The sequence below is a fragment of the Haplochromis burtoni genome, unplaced genomic scaffold (genome assembly GCF_018398535.1).
Source record: "Haplochromis burtoni strain Fernald_Lab_line unplaced genomic scaffold, NCSU_Asbu1 Contig_215, whole genome shotgun sequence".
NCBI lineage: Eukaryota > Metazoa > Chordata > Actinopteri > Cichliformes > Cichlidae > Haplochromis > Haplochromis burtoni.
This window is the reverse complement of record NW_024582576.1, coordinates 929,907-949,985: the sequence shown is the minus strand read 5'-3', so window position 1 is coordinate 949,985 and position 20,079 is coordinate 929,907. Positions and strand designations below refer to the sequence as shown.

Here is a 20,079-nt window from a genome sequence, read left to right as displayed (position 1 = left end):
AAACAGGACATTATGTTTTATTTTTTCCATTTTAGCAGTTGGGAACATTGGATTTAAAAAGTACACTAATAACGGAACAGTAATCATGCACTTATGACGCTTCTGGCAATCAATGAGAGCAACATTTGTAAGACATGAAGTAAAAAACAAAAAACATCAGAGTTCCTTCATTCCCTCCACTTGATCATTAAAAGACTTCGCCACAAAACCAGCCTGTGGTCTCCTGTGTCGGGCCATTAAAATCCATTTATGTGATAACTGAAATATTTGGAAGTCTTTTCCCATCGAAAATAAACAACTGGTGCAACTAAAACAGATCTCTTCTAGCTTCTCTGTCTCAGCCTGTCCAGCACCTCTAGAGACAGAGCGGCCCTCTGCTGACGCAGCGTCAGCCGGGCGTGCTCGATGGTGCAGCAGAACTGAGGCAGAGCTGGGAGGGAGTCCAGGGCCTGCTGGGAGCTGAGGGCCTTGCTTTGGGCCAGAGTGTGGATTTGGTTAACCTGGTCCAGCCCAGCAGATCCCGGTTCCTGAGTGTCCTTGAAGGTTAGGATGAGGGAGCCAAGGTGTCTGTGAAGCAGCTTCACCCACTGGATGGGCTCAGCCCACAGGTTTAGATCCCCTTTCTCGAACAGGAAGTCGTCATCGTCCTGGTCAAAAGCAAAATGGAAGTCACTTTACTGGAAGGGAATTTAAAGAGTTTGCTTTCCCCCCTCCCACACCTAGAGCTGGTTGTGTAATACCGATCCAGTTTCCACCAAATCATCAATGAAGTATCTCAATCTATAGCTGCTAAATGTTCCATCACCTTCACTAAATTCACAAAAATCACAACATCTATACTCACATATATGTATTTGTTTTTACTAAAAACAGTTCTGTGTTGTAAGTAAGCCTGTATCCACACAAATCTACGCTTTTAAGAGCCCTAAAACAGAGACTTTTGTAAATGTTGTTGTACTTTAAAAGCTAGATTTTTGCTGACTTGTCACAATAACTCAAGATATGCTTTCTGCTGCCAGGAGAGACTAACTCTGAAGCTTTACTTTGAGAAAACAATCCCAGGCCTAAAACACTTGATAATAAATCCCCGTGGTTTAGTCACTATCATAAACTGTATATAGAAGACGGACACAGCTTCCAGGCCTGAAAAATGAAGTGCCCATCTGGAAGTGCTTCAGGTTCCTTAGGTTTCCAAAGTAAGTCAGATTATACTGCAATTCATCTTAAAACAAACCTAATACTCGCCTGGTCTATGACCTCTCAAACATTTTCCTTATGAGTTTGTGGCCTCAAATGCTAGTTTTTGAAACTATTCATCCAGTTAGTTTCAAGAATCCTGTTCTTGTTGCCAGGCAATCAGTAAAAATCAGAATCCTTTATTGATCCCTAAATGAAACTATGTTGGTTACGGTGCTCCAGTACAAACAGTAACAAAAACAGACAGTACAAGAAGTAAGAAATAGCACTATATATACATACATATATATACATATATATATACACGTATATACATACGTGTATACATATACACGTATATACGTATACGTGTGTATACATATACACGTATATACGTATACGTGTATATTTGTATATTTATATACACGTATACGTATATACGTGTGTATACATATACACACGAACCCATACTAATGCTATAGTAGTCTAATATCACATACTGTTGACATCATTGAATGGTAGGTCAGTATGTTCTGAGAATCAATATATATATAGTTATTATATTAAATCATTGCTCTAATGGTACAACTCTTGTATTAATTAGCATCTTCTATATTGTTGATTGGAATAATAACAATTAAGTTTGAACATCTGTATATGTTACTTCTGTGATAGTAGATACATCTAATGATGTTAGTGTTTGTAGATATAACCCCCTGAAACCAGAAATGAATAGAATTTGCTATTAGTATATATGATCATGTATTATGTTTGTTTATATATTATTTATATATATATGTAATGTGTGTAGTGTATATTAATAATATAGCGACTATAATGATGTAATCATCAATTAGTTGGAAATACCCTGAAACCAGAAATGAAAAAAGGTGCACTATAAATTAATTGGCAATTACATTTTTTAAATTGACTATAAACTGCTTTCATTCTAATCACTTTCTTGATTTTTTTTATCATTTAAAATTTCAGGCTTATTAATTAAACGCCTGTGCCAACTATAGAAATTCTGTCAAAAAAATATCTCTCCTGTAACCATCGCCTGCTGCCTAAAATTAAATATTGATCTTAATGATAAATTCTGAGAGGATTTAAGTAATTTGGGGAATACTGAACAGCAAAAGCCAAAGTAATAATGATATTTTTTATACATGTGTCCACAAAAAGCATCACCCACCTCTGGCAGTGTAAATACAGTGTTAAGGAGCAATAGTTACAGAGAGGATACTTGGGCTGAAATGGGTTAGTCACTGAATCCACTTTGACTTCAAGTTGGCCATATTTTTGCTGCATGTCAGTCCCCTGCTGTCTGTATGTCTACCCTGCACTTTGTAAATAAATGCAAAAATAAAGCCCGTGTTTGTTGAGGTAAGGGTTTTAAGCACCCAGTTGTACTTCAGAATTATACTTCAAAAGTAAAATTTGCAAATAAATAAGTAATAACAAATAGTAAAAAGTTTATTTGTTCCAGATTCCCAACTGTTGCAAATATTTACAGCTGCTTTGACAGTAAAACTGTATCATCAATAAAATATTCTTACAGTAGCAGCTGAGGTAAATCTTTTGAAAATGTCTAGGCTGCCTGGAAAGACGGTTATGCCGATGCCGGAGACAGTATACTGGCAACAGAGTACTTAAATCTAACCTTCCCTTTTCATTAGTTGACATTTGACTGTTGAGTTATCCACCAAAGATTTTCAAGCTTTTAGGGGCACTTGATTAGTGCGTAATTAAATGCAGGTGTACTGCAAAGCCTGAATGGTTTAGCCTGCATTAGAACATGTAGTCAGGGTTTGGATCAGAGGAAAATTCTCATGAAATTTAGCAGTCGACTACAAGTTAATGGCAAATGCCTCCTGTATATTTTCCTTATTTAAAAAGGTTTGCTTTTAATTTTCAGTCTTAAAAAGTGTAAAAGCATTGTGTAATAGAGCTGTATGTGAACGATGTGTTATCATTTGTGGAAAGCCCAGATGAACAAAAACATATACATATAAGCATTAGTGGTGACAGACCTAGTTTAGTAAATTAGAGTTTAAGTAGTATTTCATTCTTATCTATTAGTTTTGTTAAATAATTAACCAAAACTTTGAAAATTGGTTTTGTATGGGAGTTTTATGGAGGTGAATAATTCAAACACGTGTAGCCAAACATCTTTTAGTCTCTGTAGTGACACTTGTTGTGGCTGAAGGATTCATGTTTTCAGACTGTCAGTTGGTACATCAGTCATATAGGACAGGATCACACTGAGCTCACAAAACGTGTTTTGCTAACCATGATGAAATTTCACTCAAATGTCTATTGGGGGAGGATGATAACGTAAAGATCTTCTATATCCAAAAGGTCAAAGGTGAAGTCTGCAGAGAAGTAGATTTAAACAGTAAATCGATTGTTTCATAGAGGCTCACAGCCACAAAGGAATAATTCTAGAAAGAAATCACTTTCACTCCAATTACCCCAAAATGCACACAGCAGATGAATAGTAAGTATTTAGCTGGTGTTTGTATTGTTTCATTTGTTTGGCTGCCCATTTTTGTACTAGTTTATAAATGTCTTAATTGATACTGAGGTGGCTATTCTCGACATCAGATTTACAGTTATTTAGGAAGTAAGTTCATGCTTTATCTGATTTTTGAGTCTGAATAAGTCTATGATCAGTCTCATACAGATGTCATAACACTTGATAACCTTGCAGTATCTCTCAAGTAATCTTAGCTTATATGTACGATGGTATCGCTTTGTTTGTATGAAATACCTATTTAAAATGCTTTGATCATTTATTTATGACTTTACATTAAACTCAATTGGTCTTCAGTAAATACAATGACAAAAATTTGAGCCCACGATAAGTTTTAAAAGTCTGAAAAAGATCTCTTAAGCCAGTAATAAATGAATATGTGACTGTTAGTAGTATGTAATATGGAATATCATTGCTGTATTGTAGCTGTAACATTATCACGAAATGATATCTATAAGAACAATAAATAATATAAATAAAGATCACCACCTAATCTAAGTAAAATATACTAATGCTCCTGCCTCAATATAAATAAGGTTAAAATATAAAATGTTAAAAACTTCAATATTTTTGAGCATTAGCCTAATTTATATTGCTCATAATTAGACCTTAAATCACATCCCATTGAGTATGCCTAAATTTTAATAGTAAATAACGATTGTTTAAACTTTTCATAAAACAATAACTCAGATTACTTCAGAGTAATGTGAATCGACATCTAATCTCAATTTTAGACTGTCGTTTAATTATTGCAGCCTGGCATCATTATCGTTAGTATAGCATATATAATAATTACCTTAAGTGATGGTGTATAGGTAAAACAACTATGATGCAATATATAATATATTATAAGTGGTAGTTGCTGAAATTGTTCTGAAATTTTTGCTATATTTAGACTAGCTAATTTCAAAAACAAATATCTATTGAGGAAACATCTGTCACTTGATGTTAGAAAACTTTACCTTATGCCAATATAAACTAAGTCATTGCAACTAGAAGTTCATAGGAGATGAAATAAGCTGAAGGCATTTTTGCGTTTGTGAATAATTCATCCCCTGTTATCCTTAGTATATGTGATTTAATGATCTAGCTGCGTCCTCCTAGGGTCCTATATTATCTGAGGAGTCAGACTGTATATGGGATGTTTATTCTTTTTTTTAAAATGAGGTTGATTAGATAGTGAGATATTGATTAGGTTACCTCAAGTATGAGTATATATATGTTATGAGAGTGTGAGATAATATGGGTACGGTATATAATCGATTCTAAAATACTATACCATATTTAATTGACAATTAATTGTTGAGTAAGAAAAATAGATGGGGTAAGAGTAGTATAAAAAAATGAGGCTCAATATATAGTCAAGAGTGGTAGAGACGGTGTATATAAGGTGATGACATACTTTCTAAAAAATGAACAGAGCAAATATGATAGATGTACAGTAGTCGATGTTCTTTCAGAGAGAGAAAAGAGGGTAATAGTGAGAAATATATATATTATATAATAATATATATATTATATAGTATTATACGTGATAGTATATATGTGGCGGAGTTCGTCAATTCTGAAAATTCTCAAAATAATGTTTTGTATATAAGTTATATAATATATTCGCTGCTGTAATAAATATATATATATATAAACTGCTGTTAGGTTTTTACTCACCACTCTTAATCAATATATATCTAATATGTGTGTATATATTTTCAATATATAATAAAATATATTGTGTGCTCTTATTATATATAATAATAATATAATATGTGCTGTGTATAATATATATATTGGATGATTATATATATATATATATTATAACACAATACATATATACATATATATATATATAATATATACATCAAGTGTTATATATATATATATATACACACACACACAAGACATCATACTACACTACACACACACAATCAGATATCATACACACACACCACACACATATATACACACACACACATATTACACACACGACACACACTATATACACATCACACACACATATATACACACACACCACACATATATAACACACCACACATCATATATCATCTCTATCCATTATATCTATCATCATTACATATATTTAATATATATAACAATAATATATATATATAACCACATATATAATATTCACACCACATAATATATATGACACACATATATATATATATATACAATTTTAATATATATATACACACACACATATTATATATATATATATATACACACACACAATATATATATATATACACACACAATATATATCAACACACTATATATATCATATAACAAATATATATATATAATATACACAACACAAATATATATATATATATACACACACATATATATATATATATACACACACATATATATATATATATATACACACACATATATATATATATATACACACACATATATATATATACAGTCTATTTAAGTGACTGTTGTTGTGATTTGGCGATACTGCTTGGATCACCTGGTTGTTGTGTTTGTGGGGTTCCAAACAGATGTGTTGCCAACAAACTGCCCCTCTGCTCGACAAACCATGCAACGTCAAAACTCCATAATTAGCATTTCTAATTCCATTTAATTGGCATCTGCATTATGAATGCAGATGCCAAAAGACTAGCAAGTAGCTAACAGATCGCTAATACGTCAATTGTGCTCTTTTAAGGTCACTCCAGGGCTCGTTGTGGTCCCAGCTGGAGTCAAATAAACGATATGATACAAATAAAGGATACCTTTTATGGTGGGCCTTTATTCAAGCTGACAAGTTGCTGCGATATGGTATCTACCTTGGTTTCTCACACACATTCCACCCCCAGATTTTCATATCTGGTTTCAAAACATCGAGATTATGTTAAAACACAGTTAAAACACTCAGTTTGAGGCTTTGGGAGAAGAGTTCATGAACTAACTGGTGGTGGCTAAGTTCATCTTTTATATACAGACTATGGTTGGTGGCCCAGTCCATCTTTTATATACAGTCTATGGTTAGTACGAGTAACAGCGTTCACATTAAACAGATTTATATGACTCAGTACCAAAAACTGGCAGCTCTAAGAACACAATACTTTGGGTTGTGTTTATCTAATCAACCAAAGCTCAAAAATACACGAGCAACTAAACAGATGGCTAAACCAAATGTGGGTACAGAGCAGAAACCTTGGTTACTTAAAGAACTCAAATATATTGACTTCTTGTGAGAGCAGAACATGACAGCAAGAGCAAATTGTTCCTGATATTTCACACTTCACAGACACCACATTAACATGAATCAAACTGTGACTTTGTGTCAGTGTGTTAATATAGAAACTAATATATCCCCTACACAGCAGTGTCAGCAATTTCTTTCACCCTAACACTTCACAAACAATCCTTGTGCAGCCATAGAAAATGCAACCTTGAGACGCATCCGTTTACCTAATGAAAATCATTGCTAGCATATGTAGTCTACTGTCTAGCAAACACTTCCCACTGTTTTTTCGAACTGGTCGTGATGTTCTTTTACCACAGTGTTACAGTTCAAGTTGTCCATATGCATCTGCACTCAGGTCACAATGACAAATAAATGAAAATCATGTAAAATAAGAGTTGAGTGAACGACACTCACCAGACTAGAAGCTTCATTTACAGCTGCATCCTGGCTGTGCTCATCCTCCCCCAGCAGCCACTCTGTCAGAGCAAGGATGCCGGCTTGTACCTCCCCCCACATCTCGAACAGCCGACACAGGAGCCCGACGCCTGAATCCAGGGCCGCAGGCGGACACGTGAACACACCTGCCATGTCTGAGCACAGAAGAGAACAAACATTTAAAATATATGCACACACTGTTTTACATATAAAACACATTTTATACAATCAAGCTCAAAAGGAGGCACAAGGTTACAGTTGGAACCAGGGGGGGATTTTACAAACTGAAATGGTAAGCAAGATGTGTGTGGTGCCAACAAGAAACGTTAAAACTAATGATTTACTACAAATGACATTGAAACATTCAAATGTAAATAATCTCTAAGCTAATAAACACTTTGATAATGTAGAACTTGGATGTAAAAATTACCTGCAAGGCTATAATACACACCTTTGTGCAAAAGTATATATTTTGTTATCAAACGAGGAAATAGATACAGAAACATCGAAGCATGTGCAGACATACATGGATATATATTATAGTTACAATGACCTTCAAAGTCGATATCTGGTATGAACACCTTTATTTTCCAACATAGTCTGAACTCTCTTGTAGGGCCGTGGTTTAATTCATTTGTTAAACACTTTTTAGACGTGTCATCGTATTAGAAAACTAACACTCTTCTTTGCCAATCAGCTAATTTAGCTACACAAGAAAGGCGATAATACTCTCAGTAGGAAAGAATTTAGTGTTACTTTTATTACAGAGTAGTGTCAGGGTCACTGGCAGATGTGTTATGCTAATGGCATTAAAACAGACGGTGCATGTCCTCAGACGACCTCTTTTTAAATACTATATTAGCAGGCCAACGTTGTTTTGTCAGAATGCTACTTAAAGTTACTTAACACTTATATATGACAGCTGCTACATTTAAATATTTCATTATACCTAGTTTGTCTGTAAGAATTTACTATTTGCATTTAGGGCACATGGTTAATTATGTTAATGCTACGCTATTGAGGAGCTGGTGCATGTCTTTTAATTAAACATATCAAATCTAAACAGGTTATATCAGCAATCATGTTAGATTATGTTTATGTGCCCATGAGCTAAATTAGCTACACACCGTCTATGCACAGTTATTAAACATAAATTAGTGCTAAATATTTTATTACAAATTTACAAAATGTTGAACTAACCAGCTGGTACAAGTTGCTGTACTACCACATTTCAATCTGAATTCTTGTAACATGTGACAATCACTAATTGTAAATATATAAAAGTATTTATTGATGCATAATGTTCCGACTAGACATTTAAAGCTAATTCTTCTGTGTTACCAGTGACTCACGTTAACTGGCTGAAAAATGAGACGTGTTCTGCGGACGCTTTGAGTACCTCAACTGAAATCTTAGTCAAGTCGGTGCGTTTTAGCAGATGTATTAAAACTCCTGACAGGGAAAAGAGAAACCTGGTGTTCCCTATCAGGATAAGGGTTAAAAAAAATATGGTGGACACACCTAGATTACTACAAGGAAAGCATGAGCCACGTACGGATTATAGTATGTTTCTACGACACAGCAGCCCACAGACTGAGCCCATCGAGTGTCATGAAAGGAAAAACCATTACATGTAGTGGTGTGTCACTGAATCCAAAATAATTGAAACCTGAGCTGAAATTTAAAAAAAAGAGAAAAAAAAAGACTATTTGTAAAATTCAGGCGTTCTACGAGGAAAAATGTGCACACGCATCTCAGCGTTATTCCAAATATGGTGGACGAGAATGACGCCAGGCAGGTTTTGGGCTTCATGACCACTTCATGAAATCATGTTTCCCACCTTGACCGGATTTCCCCCAGTGACCTCCTTGTGGGTTTGTAGCTGCTGGTGTTTGTGAAGTTGCGATGCTTCAATGACACTGTGTTCCAGACTGAGTGTGTGTGTGTGTGTGTGTGTGTGTGTGTGTGTGTGTGTGTGTATGTGTGTGTCCTCTCTGGGTTTGGATGTACTTCTGGGAAACAAAACTATAACTCATACAACCAACCGCCATCAGGGTGTGTATGAGTAGATTCAAAAATATACTTGCACCAATCTGCGCACGCGCTCACACTTGAATTGCAGCACTGCTCCTAACACTCTTGCATGTTAAATTAAAGGACGGTCTCTGTGTGTAAGATGTGCAAATGCAATGTTCGTGTCTTGTTTTAGCAAAAAATGTATTTCTGGCTATTTGTAAGTCCTCGACAAATGGGCCATAACGCACACGTACCCACAGGCCGGCCTGTGATGAGGCCGCAGTGCTGCAAGACTTTAGAGGAAGTGGAAGTGCAAGGACACACACTTCAGAGGGAAAACATAACACATAACTTCATTTAACGGCTGCAGTTGTCCATGCTGCAACTATCTGACGTGGCGGTTGAGTGTATTGTTCTCCCACCTTGACCATCCTCGCCGCAGCTGACACCAAGATAACACAGAGACTTCAAAAGGCTTTGAGAGCCACTAGCCAAAACATTACCACCAAGGAAAGAGAAGAGGAAAGGAGGGAGGGAGGAGGTATACGGACCCCTATGAGCACACATACAGTTTAAAACACACATGCAGGGTTGGGAACCCAGATTGTTTTTCATCTTCTGAGAGGAGGCGTAAAATCGCAGCAGAGCCCGGAGTCTGAGCGTGGAGGGAAACCCACTCTGTGAACATTAGAGCCTGCTGATTGTAGTGTATTAGAGGAGATTTAAGAGTTTAAGAGCATGAGTGACAAATTCCTTTCTTTACCAAGAAGCCGCCTCTCTCTGGGACAGCCCTGCCTCTGAAGTCAAGTCCCTTACAGCCCTCCCCCGGCATTAAGGGGACATAATAGGAAATTTTAGCTGCCGTTCAATTTATCTGCTTCTCTACGGCGGTTTCACACGTCGCTTAACCCGATTTCCCTCTCAAGCTTTTTTGGCGCAAAAATGCCCCTCTTTCTCAAGGGGATTGTCTTTCATTGCCATTACTGCCCAGTATGTTGGACGCAAGCATTTTAATCAGGTGGTGTCTGGTGTTGAAAGACTGCGAGGCAATTGGCAAATTACAATATCACTGGGTGGAAGAATGGGCTCGGGTAGGATGGGCTGAGAGTGTGAGAGAGAGAGAGGGAGGGAGTGCCCTGCAGTTGGCATCCACTGGCACACACTCCATCCTCTGGCACTCCTGTAGTACATTTGAGCTGGGCAGGGCAGCAGAGTGAGGGAAAAACTTAACCTTGGAAACAGTGTAACAGTTGCACCATTTCAAGCTTTTTAAACATTTGACCTTTTTGTTTTTTTGGACCTTCACTGAGATCTTTGGTTGCTTTGTTACAGACTGTGGTAACCATGGTTTTAGAAACTACTTCAAACGTAAATCTGATAGAAACAAAACAAACTCTTCACCAGGCATGTGATCTCTTCTTCTCTGGTGGGAAAGTGTACACAGCGGCACGGAAGAGATCTGATGTTGATCTCGTGAACTCATTGCTGCTACTTTTCTTCAGTGGAAGCAAAAGTTTGATACGATAAAAGACTCTGGAAAAACTGGAAGCATCCATCTTCCTTGACAAGGCAATCAAAACCATTACTTTATCCATGTCCATCACAGCATTTTATACTCATTTTTTAAAACTTTTAGCTAAAATACTACAACAGAGGGGGAAGAGTGGGCCCTCTGGTGTCCAACTCCAACCCGACCCTCTGGAAGGCTTTGGAAAACATGAAGGAGCGCATACATTATGAACTTTTAACTGTATTTTCATACGTTTTACAGCTGTTTCCATTGATAATGACAACCCTCATGAACCCTCTCTCTCTCTCTCTCTCTCTCTCTCTCTCTCTCTCTGTCTCTCTCTCGTCTCTCTCTCTCTCTCTCTCTCTCTCTCTCTCTGTCTCTCTCTCTCTCTCTCTCTCTCTCTCTCTCTCTCTCTCTCTCTCTCTCTCTCCCTCTCTCCTCTCTCCTCTCCTCTCTCCGTTCATCTGTCTCCACTCTCTCTCCTCCTCTCCACCCTAACCACCCCCTCTCTCCCCGCCCTCTCTCTCTTCTCTCTCTCTCTCTCTCTCTCCCTTCCTCCTCTCTCCTCTCTATATATATATATATATATATATAAATATATATATATTGTATAATAATATAGGGTGGATTGTTCAAATGTCTTTACAGAGACAGATAGGAGAGTCTCACTGGTCCGTGATGTAAAAATACTTGTACTACTCTATTACATTTAGCATGCCACATGCTATGGCCTTGAACTACTGGTGTTATTTTTCAAATTTGTTCCTTTACAATGACTTTACATTTATTTAGAACTCAGAGGCAACATTGGAGCTGACTTCAAAATGGCCACACATCCTCCTGTTTATATGGTCAAGCTTTATAGCAGAAATGAAGGGTTCTATAGCTAAATTTGCTCTTAATGTCAGCTACAAAGAGAGAAACGATTTATGTATTTAGACTCACCACCTAAACTTATGTTAAGGCTTAAAGTTTTCATCCTTGGAAGCACTTTAAACGCCTGATCTTTGGTAACTGAGTAAACAAACTTCAACTAAACTAAAATCTGTGCTCTAGTTTTGGTGAATAAGATTCTATATTTAGCATTAATTAGCGGGCATCTGTGCATTGCATCCATACAGTTTATGGAGGCCCATTGCTAACAGAGCTTAGTAGCAGCAGACAATACTGTGGATGCTCAGCCTCCTCCTTTAAATGTGGTCATGTCTGGCTGAAGTCACAGCTATGGTCATAAAGCTAAAGTGGAGGCTTAGCAAACTGTTTATGTGCATCTTTTATATACAGTCTATGGGTGTGAAAAACTGGCAGACTGGAACTCATTTTTGGAGTAATTCTTACTTTCCCCCCTCATTTTATACCCACTCTCTCTACGGTGACCCTCCGAAGAAGGTAAACAACTCTAAAAAATGTTTTCACAGAAAAAGCGAGCTCTGTAAAAACAGTTTGACACAAAACTCAAGTAATCTGATCTTGCATCGTACGAATTCATTTCCTTCCTTGTTTCAGTCTTGCTTATCATAATAACCGTAGGGTCATAGTATGCTAATCGCTGTCTTCATATTACGTTCTGTTTTCATAGACTCGAACTAAACACAGGATGGCAAGGTCCCCGTAGAGAATCATCAGAGAAAAATCTGTTGAAAATTAAGAAAATGGATACATTTCCAAATGACTTGCTTTTGCAAGACTCAGTTTGGTAAAAAGCAGACAGCTATTGATTATTATAAAGTAATTAAGAGCAGTATGGTCCTGTTTGTCCTGCTGCAGCCACACAGTTCAATCATTACAGAGCTGAATGAAGAGGGAGCGATAAGACCTGTGCCTTTTAGTAAGAGCACAGGTCTGCACATTACAAACTGAGCCTCTGCAGCAGGTGAAGGGGTGTCAGGTCTCCCATTGTGGGGACATTGAGGGGCAGATGACAGGAATGGGGGTGATCAGTGGGCTGTCAGGGCAATGGGAGAAATCCTGGACACTTCCTGTCACATTCGCTTTGGTGGGAGTTCATTTCTTCAACTCAGCCGCCCACATCTGACAAATTTGTCTTAGACACCCACTCACTTGTACCTGGCCACGTTCAGAGGATTTTTTTCCTTTAGTTGATCTATCAGTGTTCACCTGAGCCTCATTAGAAATGGTCTCAGTGAACGGTGGCTGTCAGGAAGCCATTCTTAAGCTACGGAAAGGGGAGAAAAGGTTGAGTTTCGCCAAATTACACGAGAATTGGACTGAAAATCTTATGGAGAGATGAACCAAATCAGAAATAGTTGGTTCAAATCGTCATTATTGTATAAAGAGGAGGTCAGGAGACAGAGCAGTGAATGTCTACAGCCATCTGTAAAGCACGGTGGAGGTTCTGCCATGGCTTTGGGTTGCATTTCAGGCTACCTCTACACTAATCTGCATAAGTTTGGAAACGGTGTTTTCGTCTAAAAACGCTGGTACATACTATTTTTTTTAATTGTTTCCAAAAAGTTGCGGATCCACACTGAAACGGCTGAAAACGCTTATGTTCTGTACTGCGCATGCGTGACACATAAGACGATTCCTGCCTCATTTCTGTCTGCCGTTTATTTACTTTCCGGCTCTTTGAAACGTCGCGGCAAATTGTCGAGGAAAAGCTCCAAGTTTTTTAAATGGACTGACAATGAGGTGGAGTTGTTGCTGTGAGTAACACAAAAGTACAAAGTGCAAAATCGAGCGAGAATATAGACTACAATGCCGTCCTGCATCTTAGTTGAATTGGTCACACGACTGCATCATATGACTAAAATGCGTCATTGTTTTCAAAAGGCTCCGGGTTCACATTCCACACTGCGATGAGAAAACGGCGTTTTCAAACGTGTCCACTTTGGAGAGCGTTTTCAAAAGCTCAGTTTTCTTTGCCCAAAAACGGAGAGAAAAAGATGCGTTTTCAAACAAAAACATATTAGTGTGGACGTGGCCTCAGACAGTGGTGTTCAGGATCTCCTCAAAGTTGAAAAGTACCATCAGATTTTGATGCACCACACAGTACCATCTGGAAAACATCTTACCAATGCCCAATCACAGTGCCACTATCAGTCATGGCCTTAAGGTTATTGAAGCTGTGTTGGATCAGCTTGGTAGAATGCAATGAAACAAAGAAGAGCTTTGAATGTCCTTCAAGAAGTCCAGAGAACTATTCTTTAAATCAATGACAAGAAAGCTGCCTAAGAGAGTTCAGGCTGTGCTGAACAATAAAGATGCTCCTGCCACATATTTACTTTCAAACTTGTGAGAGCACAAACTCTGTTTTTCCTGTACAGTGGGGCAAAAAAGTATTTAGTCAGCCACCGATTGTGCAAGTTCCCCCACCTAAAATGATGACAGAGGTCAGTAATTTGCACCAGAGGTACACTTCAACTGTGAGAGACAGAATGTGAAAAAAAAAATCCATGAATCCACATGGTAGGATTTGTAAAGAATTTATTCGTAAATCAGGGTGGAAAATAAGTATTTGGTCAATAACAAAAATACAACTCAATACTTTGTAACATAACCTTTGTTGGCAATAACAGAGGTCAAACGTTTACTATAGGTCTTTACCAGGTTTGCACACACAGTAGCTGGTATTTTGGCCCATTCCTCCATGCAGATCTTCTCGAGAGCAGTGATGTTTTGGGGCTGTCGCCGAGCAACACGGACTTTCAACTCCCGCCACAGATTTTCTATGGGGTTGAGGTCTGGAGACTGGCTAGGCCACTCCAGGACTTTCAAATGCTTCTTACGGAGCCACTCCTTTGTTGCCCGGGCGGTGTGTTTTGGATCATTGTCATGTTGGAAGACCCAGCCTCGTTTCATCTTCAAAGTTCTCACTGATGGAAGGAGGTTTTGGCTCAAAATCTCACGATACATGGCCCCATTCATTCTGTCCTTAACACGGATCAGTCGTCCTGTCCCCTTGGCAGAAAAACAGCCCCATAGCATGATGTTTCCACCCCCATGCTTCACAGTAGGTATGGTGTTCTTGGGATGCAACTCAGTATTCTTCTTCCTCCAAACACGACGAGTTGAGTTTATACCAAAAAGTTCTACTTTGGTTTCATCTGACCACATGACATTCTCCCAATCCTCTGCTGTATCATCCATGTGCTCTCTGGCAAACTTCAGACGGGCCTGGACATGCACTGGCTTCAGCAGCGGAACACGTCTGGCACTGCGGGATTTGATTCCCTGCCGTTGTAGTGTGTTACTGATGGTGACCTTTGTTACTTTGGTCCCAGCTCTCTGCAGGTCATTCACCAGGTCCCCCCGTGTGGTTCTGGGATCTTTGCTCACCGTTCTCATGATCATTTTGACCCCACGGGATGAGATCTTGCGTGGAGCCCCAGATCGAGGGAGATTATCAGTGGTCTTGTATGTCTTCCATTTTCTGATGATTGCTCCCACAGTTGATTTTTTCACACCAAGCTGCTTGCCTATTGTAGATTCACTCTTCCCAGTCTGGTGCAGGTCTACAATACTTTTCCTGGTGTCCTTCGAAAGCTCTTTGGTCTTGGCCATGGCGGAGTTTGGAGTCTGACTGTTTGAGGCTGTGGACAGGTGTCTTTTATACAGATGATGAGTTCAAACAGGTGCCATTCATACAGGTAACGAGTGGGGGACAGAAAAGCTTCTTACAGGAGACGTTACAGGTCTGTGAGAGCCAGAGATTTTCCTTGTTTGAGGTGACCAAATACTTATTTTCCACCCTGATTTACGAATAAATTCTTTACAAATCCTACCATGTGGATTCATGGATTTTTTTTTCACATTCTGTCTCTCACAGTTGAAGTGTACCTCTGGTGCAAATTACTGACCTCTGTCATCATTTTAAGTGGGGGAACTTGCACAATCGGTGGCTGACTAAATACTTTTTTGCCCCACTGTATATCCAGTTATCTCACATCAGAGTTCAAATATTTAACCACAGTAAGAGTTGTGTGAAGACTCTGTCCGGACACACACACACACACACACACACACACACACACACAACACACACACACGCACACACACAAACAAACACAAAAACACACACACACACACACACACAACCTCCTTGAGAAGAACAAGAAGTCTTTCTTGTTCACAGCGTGCGCTGCAGATGCTGCAGGAAGCAAAGGTGTGAGATAGTGAGAGAGGTGCAAAATAAAAACACTTTACAGCCCCGGCTTCCTCTGGTGTCAAGATCAAGAGAAACAACAACAACGACAACGGTGAGAAGAGGAAACCAGATAATAAACGTACGAAACCTAGTACGAAACCTCAGCGAGCATTAACACACATATTACGGTGTGGGAGTATTCTGGCAGCCTCATCATCGCAGTCTTGTGTTTATTCAGTCAAACACAAGTAAAAACCGCCTCACCAAAGGCCCAAACAGGCTCCTATCAGTCAATTATGGAAACCTCACCCCACCTATGTGTTTGTGAACTCTCAGCTTTCTTGTCGTTAAAAGCATGCAGTATAACGTCATCTGCACAGATCTGTCTTTAAATAGCTTATGTTTGTTTTAACAGGCAAAAAGTAAATGCGTGGATTTCTGTACATGAGATAACACACAGATTACCGGCAAACGTCACAATTAGTCATTCTAGAGGTGATTTTATGTTCTGATCTGTGACTCACCTCCCAGTGGACACTAAATTCAGGTTTTAGTTCTACATTAAACAAAAAAACTTTAAATGTGCATTAGCTTTAAAGCTGATGGAGAAGTGCACTCCCTTCTAACAATTAGAAATGGCATTTTTATGTATTCTGCATGGTCCTGAAAAGCAAATATAAAGAGAATCCGGCTCTGAGTAAACACAGCCACAGATACTCCCGTAGGGGTTGGAGTAAACATTCAACTGACCCACTACTCCTCTCAGATCTAGGTCTGATTACAGATGTTTCACAATAAACGAGGATGCTTAATGAGGCCGATTTACTTCGATATGGTTAGATTGCGAAATACCTACGTTGACACGGTGCATTGCAGTTTTTATCTTAAGAGCACATCACAACCACTACTGTACACTGCAGTGAAAACACTGCACACAGACACACTGCACCAGAGCCTGCAGACACTAGTCATTACTGCAGACATGTGACTTTTTATTTCACACCACCCACCAAATGATTAAAATCTCATTCCCCGGGCTGTCGTTTCGAGTGAAAGACGGTGAAAGCAGCGAAAACACTAATTCTGTCTGTGTGTTTCCACTGGAGGGTGAAATAACTGCCTATTTATTCCAAAAGTAAAGGACCCAGCAGCAAGTCAAACCTTGAGAAATTCTCCTCTGCTTTCTGTGTGCTTTACAACAACGTCTGAGTGACACAAACCTCAGGTTTACTGCGCAACTAAGTGCTGTGCTGCAATAGGAAGAGGCCCATTTCACGAGCGAGCGTCCTTCGGCTCCACCGGGCCATTCGCTTCCGATCAACTGCATCATCCAGTGTAAACAAATGAAAGGCACCATTCTGAACAGCCCGTCGCTGTCTTTACAGTAAGCAAAATAGGTTACTCCATGTTGTTTGTTTGAATATGGTTCACTGGGATTGGCCTTTAAAATACGGTCCTGTTAATGGAGTCTACTGTATAATGAAGGATAGAACCATTTGCAAAATTTGCATCGTTTTGAAAATCAGTTTGATGTTTCATGGAAAATGCTCAGTCATTTTCTGGTACAGAGCAGAACGAGAACACTGATACCAATCCTGATATCGTTGATGTAAACACAGCATCCGCTAGCAGCGGGTTACCTTGGAGCAGGGGTGGGCAACTCCAGGCCTTGAGTGCCGGTGTCCTGCAGGTTTTAGATGTGTCCTTGATCCAACACAGCTGATTTAAATGGCTAAATTAACTCCTCAACATGTGTTGAAGTTCCCCAGACGCCTGGTAATGAACTAATCATTTGATTCAGTTGTGCTGACCCAGGGTGATGTCTAAAACCTGCAGGACACTGTCCCTTGAGGCCTGGAGTCTCCACCCCTGCCTTAAAGCGAAGAACTGAAGTAGGCAGAACATCCTCCTCCCAGCCAAAACCCATTAATGTGAATAACTATTCAGAAACATTGGCCTCTAACCTTGACGTTAAGGCCGATGTCACAGAGTCAAAAGAGTCCAAAATGTTTTAGTAGATCCACCTATGGTATGAATTTCAAAATCCTACGTCACCTTGTTCTCGAGTTATCACGGTTATAAACGTAAATGTCCACACCGAAGTCGCCGCCCGTCTGGTGGGGTGACCCCTCATGAATACCCCCTGAAACTTGGTGGAGCTCCAGTAAAAGCAGGGCTCTCTACATTTTGATGCAGATCCAAATCAACTTTTTAAAAATTGCAAGAAAGAGTGCCGTCTCAGAACTCTGTATGGGCATTTGATGGTATCTGACTATTCTTTGAAGCTAGTCGTGGCAAGCCTGTATAATTTAAGCTTTAACTTTTTAACAACTATTCAAGAATCATGACCAGCTCTGATAAGAATTTTTTTAGAAAATCTGCACATTTTTATATTAAAAATGAGCAAACTTACATTAAATATTTCATACGTAGATTGACCTGTGTGCTGAGCATTTCACTGTTAATCTGTGTGATACTAATCAGAAAGCCCTCTTATAGCCCATGTCACAAAGCCCAAATCATCTCAACCGCCCCATCCAAATCCCTCTATACTCTATATATAAAGTCTTCCCTCTGGTCCTGGCCTAAGTCCGTGACAGTGCTGGAGGTCCAGCGAGGACAAACAGAGTTTGATTTCAGACCTAATTAGTCTAGAGGTATTTGGAAGGTGGTGCCAGTTTGCCAGGGTGGGGGTGGGGTGGGGGACAGTTAGATTTGCTCTTCCTATCCAGGACAATGGTTGTGGGTCGCAGCTCAGGGAAGAAGTGAGAGTTTATTTGCCAAGTTTCACTATGAGCTCAACAATGTTCGATACATTTCAAGGAACGTTTCACTAATGCTGGCTAACAGCAGCTAACGCCAGCGTTCAGAAAATCCTCACTGTGAGCTTCACTGACTCATCGACTTGTATCGAACTCCTTTCGCAAAGTTTTAGACGTCGCCACCCGGCACACTGACAGCAGACTAACGTCGCACACTCACTAAAGATGAACGTTCACCACTGTAGCTAAGATGATGCACATGAATTGGGAGAAAACAGAAGTCAGTTGACCAGAATCTGTAATCTACTGATGTCTAATGGTGAGATTTTACACACGGTCCCTTTAAAGTGAATGGACACAAAGGCTTTATATGTTAATAGTCTAAATCTGTAGGTACAAAGCAGTCAGAGTGGACCCTAATCTTTGTTAACAATAAAATCAGATCTGTTACCAAAAGTGAGACAACCACCACAGACAGAGCACACACACAGTGTTTTTAATCTTTAAACTGCTTCCTTAAATTGGGAAAAGGTTTTTAACATTTCCTTATGTTGTGTGTGTTACGTGTTTGTGTGTGTTGTTGAACTGTTCTCTGTTCCCACATTTCTGCCTGTCCTCCATATCAAAGGGCCCGGAGTCACCGCCTCCATCTGAAGCAGCTCACACCTCAGATACTTGACTCTGCAGTGGCAGGTCATAAAACACACACTACCCTTCATGTAACACTGGATGGCCTGAAGGGAATGAGAAAGGCACAAATAGACACACACACACTCTCACAGACACAAACACAGTAAAGCTGGGTTTTTCCACTGGCACTGCACTATATACTGTGTGTATGGTGTGGAAAAGCATGCGGCACTATTCCTATGCTCTTGGCGCTCTGACTGCAGCGTTAAGGGTTGAGATATTATATTGGTCACCGAGCCAAAGGACTCACTGCCAGCATCGGGTCTCTGGAGAGGCGGCAGAGAACTTCACCGTTTCAACAACATGTCACTTTGACATTAAAAGCTACCTTAAGCGCCATGGTCGTGTTGTACGTAAACAGTCTTTTAGCCACAGGTCTGTCATGTTTACACCAGCACTGAGGATGTGAGCATTTCCTGCGATATTCTCCTGAATCACAGGTGTCGCCACTCAGAGAAAACCTTCATATCAGTGCGGGTGAAGGAGAAGAAGAAGTCAAAGCCTTTGTGCAAGGTTACATATTCAGAGGCAGACGATGGCGGAAACAACACCAGACTTTTGCCATTTTAGTTAAAAGACTGATCACAAATAAATCAAATGATAAAACAACTTTAATTGGCCTCACAG

General features: G+C 39.3%; 1 protein-coding gene across 1 annotated transcript in view; it reads right to left on the bottom strand.

Moving 5' to 3' along the window:
* thada (THADA armadillo repeat containing) overlaps positions 1 to 20,079 on the bottom strand; it is a 130,505-nt gene continuing 110,426 nt past the window's right edge. The window contains exons 37-38 of the mRNA XM_005936863.2: positions 7,344 to 7,519; positions 1 to 647 (exon numbers count right to left, since the gene is read on the bottom strand). Coding sequence (XP_005936925.1) covers positions 324 to 647; positions 7,344 to 7,519 — 500 coding nt within the window. The 3' untranslated portion in view covers positions 1 to 323. The remainder of the gene's footprint in view (positions 648 to 7,343; positions 7,520 to 20,079) is intronic.